The sequence below is a fragment of the Macadamia integrifolia genome, unplaced genomic scaffold, assembly GCF_013358625.1.
Source record: "Macadamia integrifolia cultivar HAES 741 unplaced genomic scaffold, SCU_Mint_v3 scaffold_189A, whole genome shotgun sequence".
Classification (NCBI taxonomy): domain Eukaryota; kingdom Viridiplantae; phylum Streptophyta; class Magnoliopsida; order Proteales; family Proteaceae; genus Macadamia; species Macadamia integrifolia.
In genome coordinates this window covers 21065-39565 of record NW_024870635.1, presented here as the reverse complement: position 1 = coordinate 39565, position 18501 = coordinate 21065, and the positions used below count along the sequence as shown (strand labels likewise).

General features: G+C 40.2%; 1 protein-coding gene across 1 annotated transcript; it reads right to left on the bottom strand.

Annotated features, from left to right (window-relative positions):
* Positions 1-13296: 13296 nt before the first annotated feature.
* Positions 13297-14829, bottom strand: LOC122071098. The gene has a single exon (XM_042635378.1). It carries the CDS (start codon positions 14653-14655, stop codon positions 13780-13782), a length of 876 nt encoding a protein of 291 aa, XP_042491312.1. The 5' UTR covers positions 14656-14829; the 3' UTR covers positions 13297-13779.
* Positions 14830-18501: the final 3672 nt, after the last annotated feature.

The following is an 18501-nucleotide window of genomic DNA, read 5'->3' as shown; positions in this document are numbered from 1 at the left end:
CTTGGTGCCAGTCCCCTGGACATGTCATAGAAGAATGCCCTAACACCTCTGGGGGCACTTCTAATGATAGTGTTAATGCCTTATACCAGAATAATCCATATAGTAACACATACAATCCAGGATGGAGAAATCACCCAAATTTCTCTTGGAATCAGGGCAACCAAGCAGGACCTTCCAATTTCTATAATCAAGGTCAACCTGGACCCCAAAGGCCTCCCTTTGCACAACAATCTTTTTCTCAAAATACTTTTCCTAGGTCAAATGTAGGACCTCAAGCGAGTTTTCCTAAGGCCCCTCTTCTATCATCTTATCAGCAACCCCCTGGGTTTACCAACATTGGAGAGGCAGGTAGAATAAGTGACTTGGAAAAAAATATGGCCCTCCTCATGACAAGCCATCAAAATCTTACAAGAGAACTTACCCAAGTTGTCTCAATTATGCGTGAGAGGGAGAAGGGAACTTTACCCAGTCAACCAGAGCCTAACCCTAGGCATCATCAGCCTGTTAGTTTACAAGGACCAACTAATGCACCACTGAATATAGTACAAGGTCAGACTCAACAAGGGCCCTCTAACCAATGTAATGTTGTTTATGCCCTTAGGAGTGGTAAAGAGTACCTACAGAGCGTTCCTAAATCTTCCCCATCTATTACTCCTGTTAACTCTTCTTCAGTTGAGGACACAAATGTGCCTCTTGTTCCAGGTTCGTCTGATGAACCTAAAGATTTTTCTGAAACTAAAGATGATTTGGTTGAGGAAACCAAAAATGATTCTTCTGAACAGGGGCAAATCCCTAACAGTCCTTATGTTCATCCTGTCCCATTTCCTAATCGCTTGGTAAACAAAAAGAAGACTGCTTCCATGGACAAAATTTTAGAAGTCTTCAAAAAGGTAGAAGTAAACATCCCTCTTTTGGATGCCATATCCCAGATCCCCGCCTATGCAAAGGTACTGAAAGATTTGTGTACTCACAAACGTATCACTAGTGTGCCCAAAAAGGCGTTCTTGGCAGGTAACATTAGTTCCATAATTACTCAGCCTATAGCCGCCAAGTATAAGGATCCAGGGAGCCCTACCATATCTTGTGTCATAGGCAACACCTACATTGAGCATGCCTTACTTGACCTTGGCACAAGTGTGAATCTTTTACCCTACCATGTGTACAAGCAACTAGGATTAGGAGAATTGAAAGCCACCGAAACTACTCTTCAGTTGGCAGATAGGTCTGTTAAGATTCCTAAAGGGATGGTTGAGGATGTCTTACTAAAGGTGGGAGAATTTATTTTCCCTGTTGATTTCATTGTGTTAGATACTAAGCCCTTCTCAACCAAGGATGAGATCCCAATAATTTTAGGAAGACCATTCTTGGCTACCAGTAATGCATTAATCAATTGCCAGAATGATTTCTTAAGATTATCTTTTGGTAACCAAACTGTTGAGTTTAACATGTTTAGGATTGACAAGCAACCACATATGGAAGAAGAGATCAATATGCTTGATGATTTTCTGGATTTTTCTGATGATTTAGTTACCAACTTTGATATTGATTTTGATTCAGAATTCCAAGAGTGTATGGATGAGTTGGATGATGACAGTGAAAATTTCTTTTCTGAAGTCTTGAGTCTTCACATACTTGTGGAGCCCTTAGGACCCCTTTCCAATTCCATTCCCAAACCTTCCATAGTTGATCCCCCTAAGCTAGATCTTAAGGAGTTGCCATCTAATTTGATGTATGCTTTCCTAGGGCCTGACCAGACTTTTCCTGTAATAATTTCTTCAAATTTGACTTCTAACCAGGAAGAGGAGTTACTTAAAGTGTTAAAAGATAATAAGGAAGCCCTAGGTTGGACCATGGCTGATATCAAAGGTATAAGCCCTTCCATTGTGCAACATCATATACATCTTATGGAGGATTCCAAACCATCCACGGAACCCCAAAGAAGAGCTAACCCAGTGATGATGGAAGCTATTAAGAAAGAGATCCTAAAGTGCTTGGATCATGGAATAATTTATCCTATTTCTGACAGCCAATGGGTAAGCCCAGTTCACGTAGTGCCTAAGAAGTCTGGTGTGACTGTAGTTCCTAATGCCAATAATGAGTTGATCCCTACCCGTGTCCAAACAGGATGGCGTGTGTGCATTGATTACAGGAAGTTAAATGCGGCAACCTGGAAGGACCACTTCCCATTGCCATTCATTGACCAGATGTTAGAGAGGTTAGCTGGACATGAATACTATTGCTTTCTTGATGGATATTCTGGCTATAACCAAATCCCAATTGCTTTAGAGGACCAACATAAGACCACTTTGACATGCCCATATGGAACATTTGCTTACAGGCGTATACCCTTTGGGCTTTGCAATGCCCCTGCTACGTTCCAACGATGCATGATAAGCATTTTTTCTAACATGGTCAAAAATTTCTTAGAAGTATTTATGGATGACTTTTCAATTCATGGGAATTCCTATTCTGAATGTCTTCATCATCTTTCCCTAGTTTTGAAAAGGTGCATATCTAAGAATTTGGTTTTGAATTGGGAGAAATGTCATTTCATGGTTAAATCTGGTATTGTTTTAGGCCATGTAATATCCAAGGAGGGAATTAGAGTAGATAGAGCCAAAGTGGATTTAATTGATAATTTACCACCTCCTCAATCTGTTAAGGATGTTCGGTCTTTTCTAGGGCATGCAGGCTTCTACAGAAGGTTTATTAAGAGCTTTAGTTAGTTAGCCCGACCTCTCACCTCATTACTTGCCAAAGATCAGACTTTTGAGTTTTCCAAAGAGTGCCTAGAATCCTTCAAGCAACTTAAGAAAGAGTTGACCAATGCACCCATTGTTCAACCACCTGTCTGAATTGAAACTTTTGAACTGATGTGTGATGCTTTAGATTTTGCCATAGGAGCAGTTTTAGGTCAAAGGATTAATAAGTTACCCACTGTCATTTACTATGCTAGTAGGACCTTAAATGATGCACAACTCAATTATACAACCACTGAAAAAGAATTTTTAGCTGTTGTGTTTGCATTAGAAAAGTTTCGGTCTTACTTAGTTGGCTCATATGTGGTGGTGTATACTGATCATTCTGCCCTCAGATACCTAGTTCAGAAGAAGGATGCCAAAGCCCGTCTCATTAGGTGGGTTTTACTTATGCAAGAGTTTGATTTAGAAATTAGGGATAAGAAAGGAGTTGAAAACCTAGTTGCAGACCATTTATCCCGGCTTCCCAATTCCTTGACTGTCGATTCTCCAATCAACGATAACTTTCCAGATGAATAGTTATTTACAATGTCTAGTGAACCAAGGTTTGCTGACATTGTCAACTTCTTAGTTTCAGGTGTGACTCTGGATCACTGGTCCACTCAAGATAAGTATAGGTATCATTCCCAAGTTAAACACTTTTTCTGGGATGATTCTTATTTGTTTAAGATATGTCCAGATTAGATTATCCGACGATGTGTTCCTGATAATGAGCAACATTCTATTCTCTCTTTTTGTCATGATCATGCATGTGGTGGACACTTTGGACCTAAGAAGACTGCCGCAAAGGGTCTCCAATGCGGATTTTATTGGCCCACTCTTTTTAGAGATGCTTTCAATTTTTGTAAGGATTGTCTCGCTTGCCAGTCTTTTGGCCCTATCAATAAGAGGAACATGATGCCTTCACTCAACCCTATTTTGGTAGTTGAGATCTTTGATGTATGGGGCATCGATTTTATGGGACCATTCCCTAATTTCTTTGGGAATTTGTACATACTTTTGGCCGTTGATTATGTTTCTAAATGGATAGAGGCCATACCTTGTAAAACTAATGACCACAAAGTGGTGGTCCAGTTTCTCAAAGAGAACATTTTTTCCCGCTTTGGTGCACCACGTGCAATAATTAGTGATAGGGGTACTCATTTTTGTAATCGGCCTTTTGAGGCCCTAATGAAAAAGTATGAGATCACCCATAAGTTATCTACCCCTTATCACCCCCAAACTAGTAGCCAAGTGGTGGTGTCTAATAGGCAAATCAAGCAAATCTTGGAGAAAACTGTTAATCCCAACCGTAAGGATTGGTCCCTTAGGCTCATTGATGCCTTGTGGGCCCATCGGACTTCATTCAAGACTGACCTTGGCCAGTCTCCCTACCGTTTGGTGTATGGAAAAGCTTGTCACTTACCAGTTGAGTTGGAGCATAAGGCCTTTTGGGCCATTAAGAAGCTTAACTATGATTTGTCTGATGCAGGAATTCATCGTAGGCTCCAACTATCTGAGTTGGAGGAACTTAGGAATGATGCCTATGAAAGTTCTAGGATTTACAAGGAAAAGACCAAAGCTTTCCATGATAAACACATTCTGCACAAATCTTTTGGAATTGGTGATAAGGTCTTATTGTACAACTCTCGATTGCATCTTTTTCCTGGTAAGCTTAGATCCCGATGGGATGGCCCTTTTATTGTCCATAACGTATATCCCCATGGGGCTGTGGAGATTTTGAATCCAGGAACAGGGGTAATTTCGAAGGTTAATGGTCAGCGTTTGAAACCGTTCCTCGAGTTTCCCACTACTAGTAGTGAAGAGGTCATGGAACTCCATGAACCTCTTTACACTGATGACTAATTTTTAATCAGGTATGACCCCCTTGCATTGTCTTTGCTTTTAATTTTTTCCATGCATTGAGGACATTGCATGACTTAAGTATGGGGGAGGGAAACCAGTTTTTGTTTTTTTTTCTTTCACTTTATTTTGTTTGTTTTTCTTTTTATTTTTGAGCTTGCTAAGGATGAAGTCCTACTATGGCTTTTGGCTAATGATCAGACCATTCAGATGCTTGATGTATAAAAATAAAAGTTTTGACTAAGGTACCCATTTTGAACGTATAAAAACCCTGTTGAGAAGAAAGAAACAAGCATGTGTCTTGAGATGGGACTTTCTTTTAAAAAATAAGTGACCCCTATTTTATGGTGTTGGACCATATGTAAGTCTATGGGTTCCTTGTACTTTTGATTTGGAGTTGAGACCTTCTTTTTAATTTGGCATGGGTTGACAAATGCACAATTTTAAATGAAATGTAGAAATGTGGTATAAAGAAGAATAAGAGTTGATTCCTTTGGAACTAGACAGGGCATTGCGCCTCAGGAAGCGTGGTGTTTTGATCGAAATTCCTAGGGAGGAAACTTCTGAAAGAACTCTAGCATCACTGTCTTTGTGGGCATATGTAAAAAGCGAAGCTACATAGTAACTTGGGTGTCTGGTGTTTACTCCACCATGTCATTCAAGCCAAAAGTAGTGGAGTAGAATAGAGTCTATTATTAAATAAAAAAAAAAAAAAAAAAAAAAGTGCAAATGTCATTATTGCTTGGTAACATGTTTGGTCAAAAACACTCCAACGCCTTAGTCATTGGTTCCCTATTTCTTCACAAGTGGTTTTGCCCTAAGATAAGGATGTTTTGAAAGAGATGAGGCGAGTTCCAAATTAAGAAATATGCTAGTGCCTGGAATTGATAAAGGGTAATAAAAGTTCAAGTATAGGGGTCCCTTGTAAGAGAAATTATCTTTGCTCCGGATTGGTATGGACCTTACCTTTAGCCAAAGTTGGGATTTGTTTATTCTGAATTTTGGGTGTATATTCACTGCAAACACCCACGAGACACAACTCGTCCACTAGGAGTGATCTAGGGGTTTAAAAGCTTGTTGCACATGCTAAGTGCAACCGTGATTCCTATGAAAGTGAGTTAGGTTTTTTGTCTTTATTCTTTTTCTTTTTGTTTTGCTCGAGGACTAACAAAGTCTAAGTGTGGGGGAATTCTGATGAGCACATTTATGTGTGAAATCTAGGGTAGTAAAACATGCATTTTATATATTTAGAATTGAGCTACCTTGGGTTTTACTCTCTTTTTGCAGGTTTTATATTTTCAAGGCCTTAAGGACTATCGAGCACTATATCTCCAATTTTACACGTAAAGAGGTCATATTTCTTTTCATGGTTGCGAAGAGGACGAAATTCTGAGCAAGATGGATATGTTCAATTAAAAGTACACATTCGTTTGGTCACCCGTACAAATGATTATTCTTTTCGGGTCAGAAAAAGAATAATGGATTAAAACTGAACTGAGATGTAGAACCAGCCCATTTGCAGTTGTCCCAGAGGTACAAGGAATATTCTAAATGCCAATAAGGATCGATAGACCACATCCTTAATTGATTGAAGATTCATTTTTGGTAACAACAACTACCTAGTGTAGTTGGTGAGCTATGATGTACAAAATTCCCTTGCTCACCAAGAGGTCTCAAGTTCGAATCTCATGGTTGTTTTTTTTAGAGAATTTTGTTGAAGATTTCCTGCTTTTCACTCACTTAAAGCACTAAGGGCATGGAGGGGATTTCCACATCAAATTAGAAGCAAGGAAAATCGTAGAAGGATTCCTAAGAAGAGAAGAAAAAAAAAGGAAAGAAAAAAAAGGGAGAAATAGAGATTGTCCAAATCTTCTCTCTCCTCCACATCATCACCAAAATATTGTCCAAATCACACAAAGCAAGAAGAAAATCATCCCTTGGAGGGAGAAAAAGAAGAGAAATAAATTAGAAAAAAAAAGGAAAGAAAATAAACAAAAAAATTATAGGAAATTTCTCAAAGTTTATTTCTTCTTCTCTCTCCTCCAGCTTAGCACTTTTGGTCTCAAAAGATCTCACAATCAATTGTGGATTTCTCCCTTTTAGGAAAGAGAAATTTGTTACCCTACCTCCCCATTTCCTATAAATACAACTCATGTTGGCGGAGGGGAGACAATTCATTCTTCTTCTAGTTTTTTTTAGTTGTTCTCTCTTTCTCTTGCTCTCTCTTTAGTTTTAGTTATTCTTTATCTTTTCTTTAATCACTTTTGTAATAGATTTTTTTTATTTCAATTAATGCAAGCACTATTTTATTTTTATTCAGCCCTTTTATGTTTATGATTTATGCAATTGAGTTGTAATTTTTTAAGTTATAGTTCTAGGCTTAGATCTAGGTGACAAGATCACGAGCCGTGGAGCAATTTTTTTTTCAAGATTTGTTTTCTCTAGTACTAGAAATTTCAGATTTGGTTTATTCTAGATCTGGTTTTTAGTACTGGTAGTATCTCAAATCGATCAAGTTTTCAGTTCAAGGGTTGAAGTTCAAGTAAGTAGGCTCCTTCAGTAGTCTTCTCTCCCCCCTCTCATTCCCTCTTCTGACTACCCTTTCTTTCTTAATTTAGGATTTTAATTTCAGTCGTTACATTATTGCTATCCCTTTTCCCCAAGGTTCATGGCTAGTGTATGTGTTGGCTTTGCCCCTCCTAGCCATAGAACCATCAATTTATTGCTTTTATTTTAATTGTCTCCCTTTTCCTAAAGCCAAGTAGAGTAACCCTTGTAAGAGTGACTCTCTGGTCAAGTAGGGAAACTCATATTATGATGCATCCCTTGGGCTCAGTAGAGAAACCTACTTGTGAGTCTCTCTCTAACTTTATCCCCTTTCTTTTACTTTATTTTTATTTCAGAATTTTTTTCTTTTATTTTTTTTTTAATTGGGTGGTATTTTATTTTCACTTATTTATTTATTTAATTTTAATTGCGTGGCTTGCGTCTTTAAATTCTTAGATGACGAATGGTTAGGACGTTATTTTAGATACATATGTTTAGGATGGTAGTTAGAATTATATCACAACCATTAATAGGTTCACATTTGCATTATTAAAAGAAAAAAAAAAATAAAGTGGCTTCTCTCTCTGAGTTTGACCTGTAGCTACACTGATCCGTACGCTTGCAGTTACATTTAAAATCTCAAACATTCCACATGAGAGGGAGTCTATCGACTCGAATGAGGAGGAGGTGGCCCTCTACAAAGTAGCCTTCCTTAATGGCCTCAGAATCCCCATATCGCAACTCGCCTGCTCCACCGAGTCAGTTAATGTCGAACTCTTGGAGGATCGTGTTTAGATTCAACATTTTTTTTTTTTTTTGAAGCTGAAGAGGGATGTGACCCTTGGCACTTTTCTCCATTTCTTTATCTTGAAGAAGCATGGCTCAGGGTGGTCTTACTTTACCTGTCGGGACAAGAAGAAGCCTTATGGAACTTTACAGTTTTTTACTACATGCCCACTTCAGTGAAGAATTGGAAGGATCGATTCTTCTTTGTGGCCATCCCGGAGAACCTATTTAAGATCACCTAGTCCGAGCCTTCCCTTAAGAAACTGAATTAAGCCTCTGCCCTCAAAGAAGAAGAGTACCGAACAGTCCAAATGTGCCTTGATGGAGAGGCCGTGGATTTTTAGATGCTGCAGGAGGACTTTTTATGGGAATGAGAACTGAGTGAGGTTCCAAAAGAGGGTGAGGGTCCTCAACTTGGCACAACCCCCCTTTACTTCAGCCTCTTCCCTCCTCTCTTTTAATTTTACATTTGTTTTAGACATTATATATATATATATTTCTCCTTGTAGTGGTGAATGTTCATCTTGACAATAAGTAGCTTGCAATAGCAGCAGCTAAGGTGTAGAGGGCTGAGGTTTCCGAATAGGCAGCTAAGAGGGCCATAGAAAAAGCAACTGAGAAGGCTAAGCAGGTAGGTGTTACTGCCCTAGTCTCAGCCCAGGTGGGGGAGAAAGTGCCCCAATCTGAGAATGTGAGGACGGATCAGTCCTTAGTGAAGGACGCAACCTAGCAAAGGGGTTTGTGAAGGGGAAAGAGAAGATGGGCCCCCTCCTCCTGTTGGGGTAAAGGAAAAAGGCCAGGCCTCGCCCAAGCCTTCTCCTCAACCGCTCAATCAATCTGCTTCTCAGGGCCTAAAAGAACGAAAGAGGAAAAGCGAAGATGAGTCTTCTCTCGACCCTAGCGAGGTCGGGGTTAGGCCTACTGCCATTCCACATAACGTGCCTCGTGGACTAGGAAAAAAGGCCATCCTTCTAGCTTAGAATCTATTGCTCCACCGTGGACAAGACAGTGGCCCAGATTTGGGGTAAGAAGGGCCGACTCCAACCCGATATTGATGGGGTCAAGGCTCATGCTGACCCCTACTTCGGGCAGAATGTTTATCAACAGACATGCGACATGAGTAACTGAGCAGAGCCATCACCTTTCATTCTTCTTGCTTGGAATATCTGTATGTTTAAATCTTGAATTCTTGCGCAGGGCATTAATTGGTCGATTGAGGTGGTCAATCGATTTTACAGGATGGCCATGGGGAAACGGGAAGTTGAAAATGAAGTTAGGAGGCTTCGCCGTGAATTAACCAAGCTACTGATCAGCTAGATGCTACTAATAAAAGATCCCAAGCTGAGGAGACCAAGGCCGAGACTGCTAAAAAGAGATCGGGTGAACTTGAGACGCAGGTGAGTAAGTAGCATTTGGTGAACAACTCTCTTGTCAGGGACAAAGAGGTTCATCAAGGGGAGATCTTGGAGCTTCATGAGGCGTCGAAGAAGAAGGATGAGACTCATTTGCCACCATCAAAGCCCTAGAGGAGCAGCATCAGGCTGACCTGAAGGAAACAGAGGAGAAAGCAGTCGAGACATATCTCAACTCCAAGGTAGGCCATGATTTGCTAGTTAGTATTAACACCTCCTCCTTTAATGAGGGCTTGGTTCTCTGGACCTTACTGATTACGAGCATTACCTCCCTCCCCCCGAATCTTCGATGTTATCGACTAGTAATGTGGCCGACGAAGCAGGGGAGGAGGAGAACCAAGAGAAGATTGTTGTGCCTGCTAATGCAAAGAAGAAGGACCCTCCTACTGCTCCTTGAGTCTACTCTAAGTTCTATTTTCTTCCTGCATCGTTTGGTCTTTCTTATTTCCATGACTAGGCCCCCTTAGTCATCTTGATGTAAAATAGTATTTTGTAATTTTGGCCCTCTTTGGGCGTGAATGCAATTTACCTTGGCAAATTGATGGATTCTAATTTTTTTTTATTTTGCGACCCTTCTTTGGCTGCCTTGGAGTGCTGATCCTTAAGGAGCCGATTTGAGGCTCGGACTTGCGTGCCTTAAAGCTTAAGGTCTTGAGGTGCTAAGCCGAGGCTCGGACTTACATTCCTTAAAGATTATGTCCTTGAGGTGCCAAGTCTAGGCTCAAACTTGCTGGCCTTAGGATTTAATGTCTTAAGGTCCTGAGCTGAGGCTAGAACTTGCCTACCCTAAAGCTTAAGGTCTTAAGGTGTCAAGATAAGGCTCAGACTTGCATGCCTTAATGCTTAAGGTATTGAGGTACCAAGCGGAGGCTCAGACTTGCGTGCCTTAGAATTTAAGGTCTTGAGGTGCCGAGTCGAGGCTTAGACTTGACTGCCTTAGATTTAGAGTCTTGAGATGCCAAGCCGAGGCTTGGACTTATGTGCAGTTGACTTTTAAAGAGCTTATGTGTGAACTCTCTTTTATTAAGTGTATCGAGAGATTACATATCTTGTCACAGGAATTGATAAAAAGAACTTAACTGAATAAAAAGACCTTAAAGAAAAGAACTTAAAGGGAGATTGCATTGCCATGGTCATAACCAGATGGAGGATCATTGGAAGAATTTCTTGAGATTTTATGCATTCCAAGCCTTGGGTATTCCCTTACCCCCTGAGTCTGCAAGTGGTATGTGCCAGGATGGACCATTTTGGAGAGTATGTATGTCTAATGCGACTGAATCTGACTGGAAAAACTCTTAGGCGAGGGCCAACGTCTTCAAATGTCCTGCATAGAAACTAAACAGAGAGGGAGAGAGAGAGAGTGTTGGGCTGATCCAGCGAGGGACTCTCCAATGCCAAAACCAGAAAACTTGCAATAGAATAATATTTGTAAAGTCTCGATCCATTTTTTAGAGGCTTACCTTTCCGTTGGACATTTGTGCTTGCTTGACGATCTTGTTCTATTGTGTCTTGGAGCTAATGGTGCTGTGTGTGGGGCTATTGACGGGATAGTAGCCATCGAGAATGCTGAGCTGATTTGCCTTATGAAATTCCTAATGAGATTGTTGGCCTCCATCATCTATATATGCAAGTCATGGATTTGGGCATTGATTGCTAGTGACTCTGGGTTCGAACTAGGGGCAGTGGCGGCAGCTAGGGACCTACCGCTGCCATAGCTGCTATGGGTGGCGATAGCGGTAGTGAAGGTCCTGCTGTTGTTGTTGTAGGCAATGGCAGTGGCAGGGGCCCTTCTACACCTGTAGAAGGTGTTTGCTTGAATACCAATTGCACACTGAGTACAGGATGAGGCATGGGCACCAGCTATCCCCACCAGATTCCTGGGTAGGGAAGGTGGTGGAAGGTCTGTCACTCGCTCCGGCCTACCTTGTCGTGTTGTTAGGGAAACCACTCACTCACTTTGTACTGCATCCCTTCGAACTCTGATAACTAGCTTTGTTGTTTCTGCTTCCCACAGATGGTGCCAATATGATGCGACTAAATCTGACCAGCAAAACTCAAGAGAGGGCCAATGTCTTCAGATGTCCTTACACAGAAAGTAAACAAAGAGAGAGTGTGTCGGGCTAATCCGACGAGGGACTCTATGATGCCAAAGTCAGAAAAATTGCAATAGAATAATCTTTGTAAAGTCTCGATCCCTTTTCAGAGGCTTACCTTTCATATTTATAGGTTGTCGTTGGAGGCTACCTTTGGAGAGTCCGTACTTGGTAAGTGTTCTGAATGAAAGTCGACTCCCCAACCATGGGGGAGATTCCTGAAATATCTTTTCCTACTGAGAGCTCCGAATCTCACTAGGAGATTTGCCCCTGATTCTATGCTGATATTTTGGTCCTAGATTCCTTATTTGGAGAGTCCCTAATGGGGCAACTTTGTTGTATGGTTTGAAGGATAAGATCCTCTAAAGATAAAATAAGCTTGTAAGATTCGCTAAACTGGCAATGCGAATATCTAGGGTCGCACTTTAAAAGTAGGGAATGACTTGGTCAGGGAAGTGGCTCGACCCTGTGACGATTGAGCAGGAGGCTCACCCCCACGACGGTCGAGCAAGGGGCTCGACCCTGTGACGATTGAGCAGGAGGCTCACCCCCACGACGGTCGAGCAAGGGGCTCGGCCCTATGACGATTGAGCAGAGGCTTAGCCCCACGATGGCCGAGCAGGAAGCTTGGCCCCATGATGGTCGAGCAAGAGGCTCGATCGAGTGGGGCACTCCATCCTTGGCGGTCAAGATAGGCATCTTAGGCTGCTGTTCCGAGCCGAGTACACATTTTGGCTCATCAATATGAAACACCCACTTGATGAGGTCTTGTCCTTCAACGAGTAGTAGGGCTAGTTGACTTATTTATTTTATTTAACAATATCTCAAAATGGTAGGCCCAGTCCCTGTGCTTATCTACTTCAATGTGATCTTCTCCCGCTATTCTAGAATCATAATTTATTTTTAGGGGAGGGATCCTACCATGCAAGAGTGCAATACTTCATCAATGGAAAGGTGGGGGAATCGATTCCTCCAGGGCAAGAGCGAGTTTAATGAGAGAGAGAGAGAGAGAGGGGTAGGTAGGTATGTGAAGGAATTTGCACACTTGCATTGTGGTAAACGTTTATTTTATTTTTATTTTATTTATTTATTTTTTAGTCTTGTTGCCTTTTATATTTCTTAGGGAGAGGTTTCCCCATGCTAGTGTGGGGAAGAATCTCTATGCCACACCAATGGGTGTCATTTCATAAATAATTTACATTTTTAAAAATAAATGTAAACAAATAAAAAAAAAAAAAAAAGATGAAAAGTAAAATGACCCGTGCACCTAAACATAGAGGGGGCAAAATGATCACCTCGCCTCTCATAAAAGAAAATTGTAAAAAAAAATTGTACACTAACAACGTGGCAATCTTTTTATTTCATTGGATGAAAACTTTTTTTTCACTTTATTGATTCTACTACCATATACTTTTTTGCTTTTCTTTTGGGGCAAGAGCATATGCCTTTACACATGGCTTTTCTTTAATTAATTTTTCTCTTTCCTGACCATTGTAGTTTCCTTACTAAGAATATCGTTTCACAACAGTCATGGGTGTTAATTGGAATATTCCAGTTAAACCACCAGCGAAAAGGAGCCCTCCCCACACCTTATAATTCTCATTTGCTTATTGCCTCAATCGTTTCAGGTTTCACGTTTTATTATCACAACCACTCCCATAGTCTCTGTACATTTTCTCAGTTCTCTCCCATTTTCCCTTTCCTTAAAAAGGATAGTACGATTCTTACCTTAAAAAAAAAAAAAAAAATGGATAGTACGATAATACACAAACATGCGTATCTTTGCATGCAAAATTGCGCTTCATGCGTGCTCACCCCATTACTCCACAAGCTCCGCACGATCACATTGATGACGTGGCATTGAACTGTCATCTAATCTTTGAACCACTCAGTACATGAACGGAAATTCTTGGGTCAGCGTTTACCACCTTGGCTATTAGTGGACCACCGGTTCATAACCAGTTTCCAACTAAGCTGGTCCCTTTAAGAGTCCATCAACATCACTGTGTCCACGTGTAAAAATTGAGCATGAAAGATGCCATAAAATCCTTAATAAAGGGATGAAAGAGGGCGTGAGGGAGGGTGGAAGATGTATTAACAGCTATGTACAACTTAGAGGCCCCACCACATTAACATTAACGTGTGATTTTATCTCCACGTCACATCCAATCAATTCCTACCCCCACCATTCTCACGGATTATCGAACACGTGTCACTCACAATCTGGCATCGTCCTCATTTTTGTGGGTCCCACTATACCATAATCTGCACGGCCCTGCTCTGCCGTCTGCACTGACTCTCCTTGTCGCTATTCGTAACACAGCTTTCCGGGACGCCGGATTATCTTGTTCGAGTAGCCAGTGGAGGGAAAGCAAACAAGTTACTACCATCGTTCACGGCGTCGAATCCAATGGATCGGCATGTCACGGCTAATTTCTCGAGCTCCACCGGGAAAGAAACCTTGGTCAGACCTTGGTTCAAGATCCTTTTGTATGGACCGAACCATTTGGTCTGCATGTACCGGTTCTTCCTCCATGGAGGAAGAGACAGTTCTCTGCCCTTCAGTGACCTCTTCGCCGCATCCGCCATTAATCTCACGATCTGTTTCAAATCTTCTGTTCTACCAACGTAAACTTTCGGAAGCGCGTTTAGCAGACGGTCGTAGTTCACCGTCGGCCGAGCGATCTCGAACTCACCGGAGAACTCGACGTCCACGATGTATCTCTGTTGCCACACAGCGTCAGATCTGACGACGTCGATGAACTCATAGTTTCCTGCTGTGAGTCCGCCGGAGCTTTCCCATTTAGTTTTGCAGATCGCTGCATTGTAACCGGAATCTCTCAGATACGTCATCACCTTCCGTCGGAAAACGAACAAATTCGATCTCTCACAGGCGAACGCCTTCACTGCCTCGGAGACTAGAGAGAGAAGGTGGTTCCAAAATGGATCGGAATCACTGGCCGGGTTAAGCAAGCTCTCGATTACATCGACAGGTTCGTGAAGCAAAGAATCGCGGTCCTCATCGGAAGATTCTTCATGGTTGGGTGAATTGGATTCGGCTTCTAAGAAGCCATGGACTAGGTCGGAGAGGCAAGGAGAATGGTCGCTGCCGCTGCTATCGTAGCTGATTTGATTGTGATCTCTACCGCAGAGGCACGCCTTGACGTTGTCGTTGAGAGGGTCTGTGACTCGCTTGGCTCTCACGTAAACCGCCATAGTCTACCTGAAACCCAGAAATCAAGGAGAGAGGCTGGTTTTGGAGAATAGAGAGAGAAGGAGAGGACTAGACTGAAATCATAAGCTGCCATGCGATGAGCTCATTTATACAATACAATGAGATGGGTCCAAATCTTAGAAAATTCTAAAGAATATGAAAATAATCAAGAAATAATATTTGTTTTAGTCGCCGGGCCGGGTGTGGATGTGGAATTTAATTAAGAATATTCGTGAAAGAAGCCAAGTAGGGGTAGATAGAGTCTAGAGACCAGAGATAATAAATCGGAATTTGTTGTTAATGGCGGAAGGACTTTTCCAAAACTACTTTCTATATGGAGTCCGAAGAGGGTTTTTCTTGAAAACATAAAATAAAAAATGTGGAAGCATATTCTGGACGCATCGGCATACGAGAACTACACGTGGCAGCATATTCAACGGCACCTGGCTTTATTCTGGTTCGGAGGTTGGACGTTTGTGATGACCTGGAGGGTTACGCTATTTCTTCAAGGCCCCAAGGCCTAAGGCCTAAGGTTCCGCGGCCGATAGGGGATTGGATCCCTGTTGTTCCGCAAGTGCCTTAATGTCCATGCAGGCGTCCGCGGTATTGGGAAGGGTGGAGGTCAGATGTGCCACTAAAGAGAAGGACAAACTAACTTATCTGAATTTCTGCTAAATTTTTGGCAACGACATTATTTGTTTGGAATTTGTTATATAAATATGAGAAAGGTTGGGCATATCGCCACACATACTGATCTCCCTAACCCCTCTTCTATGTATGATGCTCTTTTGGTTTGTCTGGTACTTTCATAGGTATTGTCTATTAATTTACTGTACATGGATTGCCTATCTCTTTTATATAAATACGATTTTACGTGGACATGATATGCAATGAAATCCATTTATTTATTTGTAACTGATTTTAACCCTGTCAATGATCAGGCCATGGGTTCGATTATCTTACTTTCATGTCTTGCCTTAATCGTTGACGGCCAGAAGACAATTGTGTGAAGTATATTTATTTTCTTAATTTTTTTTAATAGATTTAAGAAGTATTCTTGTTTCCATTATACCTTCTACAAGATAGTGGTTGATTAAAGTAAGAAGGAAAAATTTTGAATCAGAAGAAATATTTAAGTCTAACAAATAATTACCTAATGAGCGATGTTTGTTATAATTCTTGTCTTTATGTAAATACTTAATTATCCTACTACTCTATAAGTTAATTTTTACAGAATCAGTATTCCAAGAACACTATTTCTTTTTTTCTTTTTTGAGGGTTGGGGGAGTGCGGCATTTCTTTTTCTTAGGACGTGGCCACTGATCATTTCACCACCTATATATCTAGTCGCAAGGACCACAGCCCACCAAAGAAATCATTTTCTCATATTCTCCACATTATGTGGTTTATGCTAAATTTCTGTTCATTTTTCTACCCAACAACCCAAGCTAAGGAAGGACAAATTTGAAGACTTCAATTTTGGGGAAGATGTGAACAAAATCTGTTAGCAGCTATCGTGAGAATAGTACTCAAAATCATGAGTCATGACCCATTGGCTTCATGCCTTCGTCTAGAGAAATGCTTTAAATATAGTTTCACAAAGAGAAAAAAGAAGCACGCATATGCACAGGTTGATGAAGCATTAAAGAAGGCTTCCCTCATTTTAAACGCACATAGAGGACTGTGACTATAATGACAAAGTTCGAGAGAAAAATATGTAGAGAGAGATGGAGACATGGTGACATCTTTCTCATTATTGTGGTCAATGTGGGCCCCAATAAAATTTCTCTCACAGGCTCTCAACAGTTGGAGAATGGAGGGGGACCTTCAATTAAGACTCTCTCTCTCTCTCTCTCAGAAACAAGGAGAGATGGACCCTAGATGTAGAAACTATAGCATAATACAAGCTAAACAGATATGTTGCCAATTTGTGTCACTTTAGAGCTTTTTCAATGATTTTAAAAAAAATTACACACACATATACATTGTAGATTATCAAACGCCCCAAATGAGCTACAGACCTAGATGCCAGGGCTTTACATGATTGTGTGAGTTCCATGCCTCAAAAGATTGCCAAAGGCTAATACATAGGCTGATGATAGGATATGATGGGAATTTCATTTTATAGACCCACTTCCCATGTGCTCTTAATCTAATTTATGTAATCCTAATTGTGTAATCTGAGTTTTCCTGTTTTTTTTTTTTTTTTACAAGAAATTTTTTCTCCCCCTAATTACATCCCACATTTTGAAAGTCATATAAATTGTCCCCTATAAGACAAAATCAAAAGTATTTTCTCTTTCATAATGATGTTTATTATTATTAGCAGTAATAGTATTTTTATTATCAGGTATCACTTTGTCTAGTGAAGTTTGAATTGTCACTTGGCAGTACATGGATTAGTCTATATGAAAGAGGATCTCATATATATATATATATATATATATTTAAATGACCAAATTTTAATCCAAAATAAGCAAAGAAAGTTGCTCAAATTTCGATTCAAAATTTTAATAAAATTCAACCAGCAGATCATGAATGTGAGTCCAAGTGAGTCAACCCTGCATCTATTCCATAGACCAAATTTCAGATCAAAATATTATGGGAAGTGGCAAAATTAGAAAAATTATGACTTTGAAGTTTCTTAAAATCATGAGAATTCCATTCTAGTGTAATGAAATTTAGTGCATTTTTGTAGTATGTTGAACTTAAAAAAATTGGTTTTAATTAAGAGACTTTTCCTATTCATATACAGTTGAAACTTAACAAGTGAAATCGACATGGCCATGTCCTCTACATACACTTATGTTTGATAATTACTTGGAATATATGAGGGACCACATTCAGATTGAACTGTTTGAAGATGGCCAATCAAAGGAGGGCAGCTTTGACATTTTGATAAGGTGAAGGGAACAAGGGAGGGCACACCAAGAAATGTGGACCACAGCCGTCTAAAGAAACAGAAGAAGGATGAAGAACCTGAATAAAGGCATTTTGTCTTCTTTACTTGTCTTGCTTTTGGTTCTTACATATGAGAATTGTTTGTGACTAGAAATACTCTCACTCTGCATATTTATTTGTTAACCAAACACATTTTTATTTTCTTAAAAAATTTTTCTATATATTCTTATGGACAAAATTTATTTGGACTATTCACTCGGCTGTGCTCAGAGCATCGAACATGGATGGAATTGGAATTACATTGAATACTTCTTTTTTTTTTTTTTCCTTGATAGTAACTTGCTTGTTTCGACTTGAGGCCAAAATTTAAACATGCATGAGGCCAAATATGAAGCTGTGGTAGTACTGCTTAAGTGCTGAGAAGTTATACTCGCTACATCTCATTTGAACCGTTAATTTATTTATACAAAACGTAATTTTCATTAATTTACCTATCTTTTAAACTATTATCAACTGTTATTGCTCTTTCGATCTCTCTATCTCCCAAGAGGAGATTTTCGAACTCTGATCAGGAGAAGATAAGACAAATTTTAAAGAAAGCTCAATTCATATACAAAATATTTCAGAAATGAGTGATCTAATAAAATCTGATTGAGGTGATTCCAAGACCAAAAGTTCGAGGACTAATGGCTCTACAGCTTTTCTAAGAAACTTTTTTCCTTCATAAAACAAGTGTAGCATCTCTGAAAATTTCTTGATGTAGAAGTATATTCTCTAGATAGATTCTGAAATTGCAAAAAGATGAACGTGGATAGATTTTGGGTCGAAATGCAACTCTTCTAGGATGATTCCAGCTCTAATAGGATCTTTCAACTCTTCTAAGATGCAAGGATGATAAGGAAAACTCCTACTCTTCAAAGATTTAAGGGAAAATTCTTTTAGGTTTA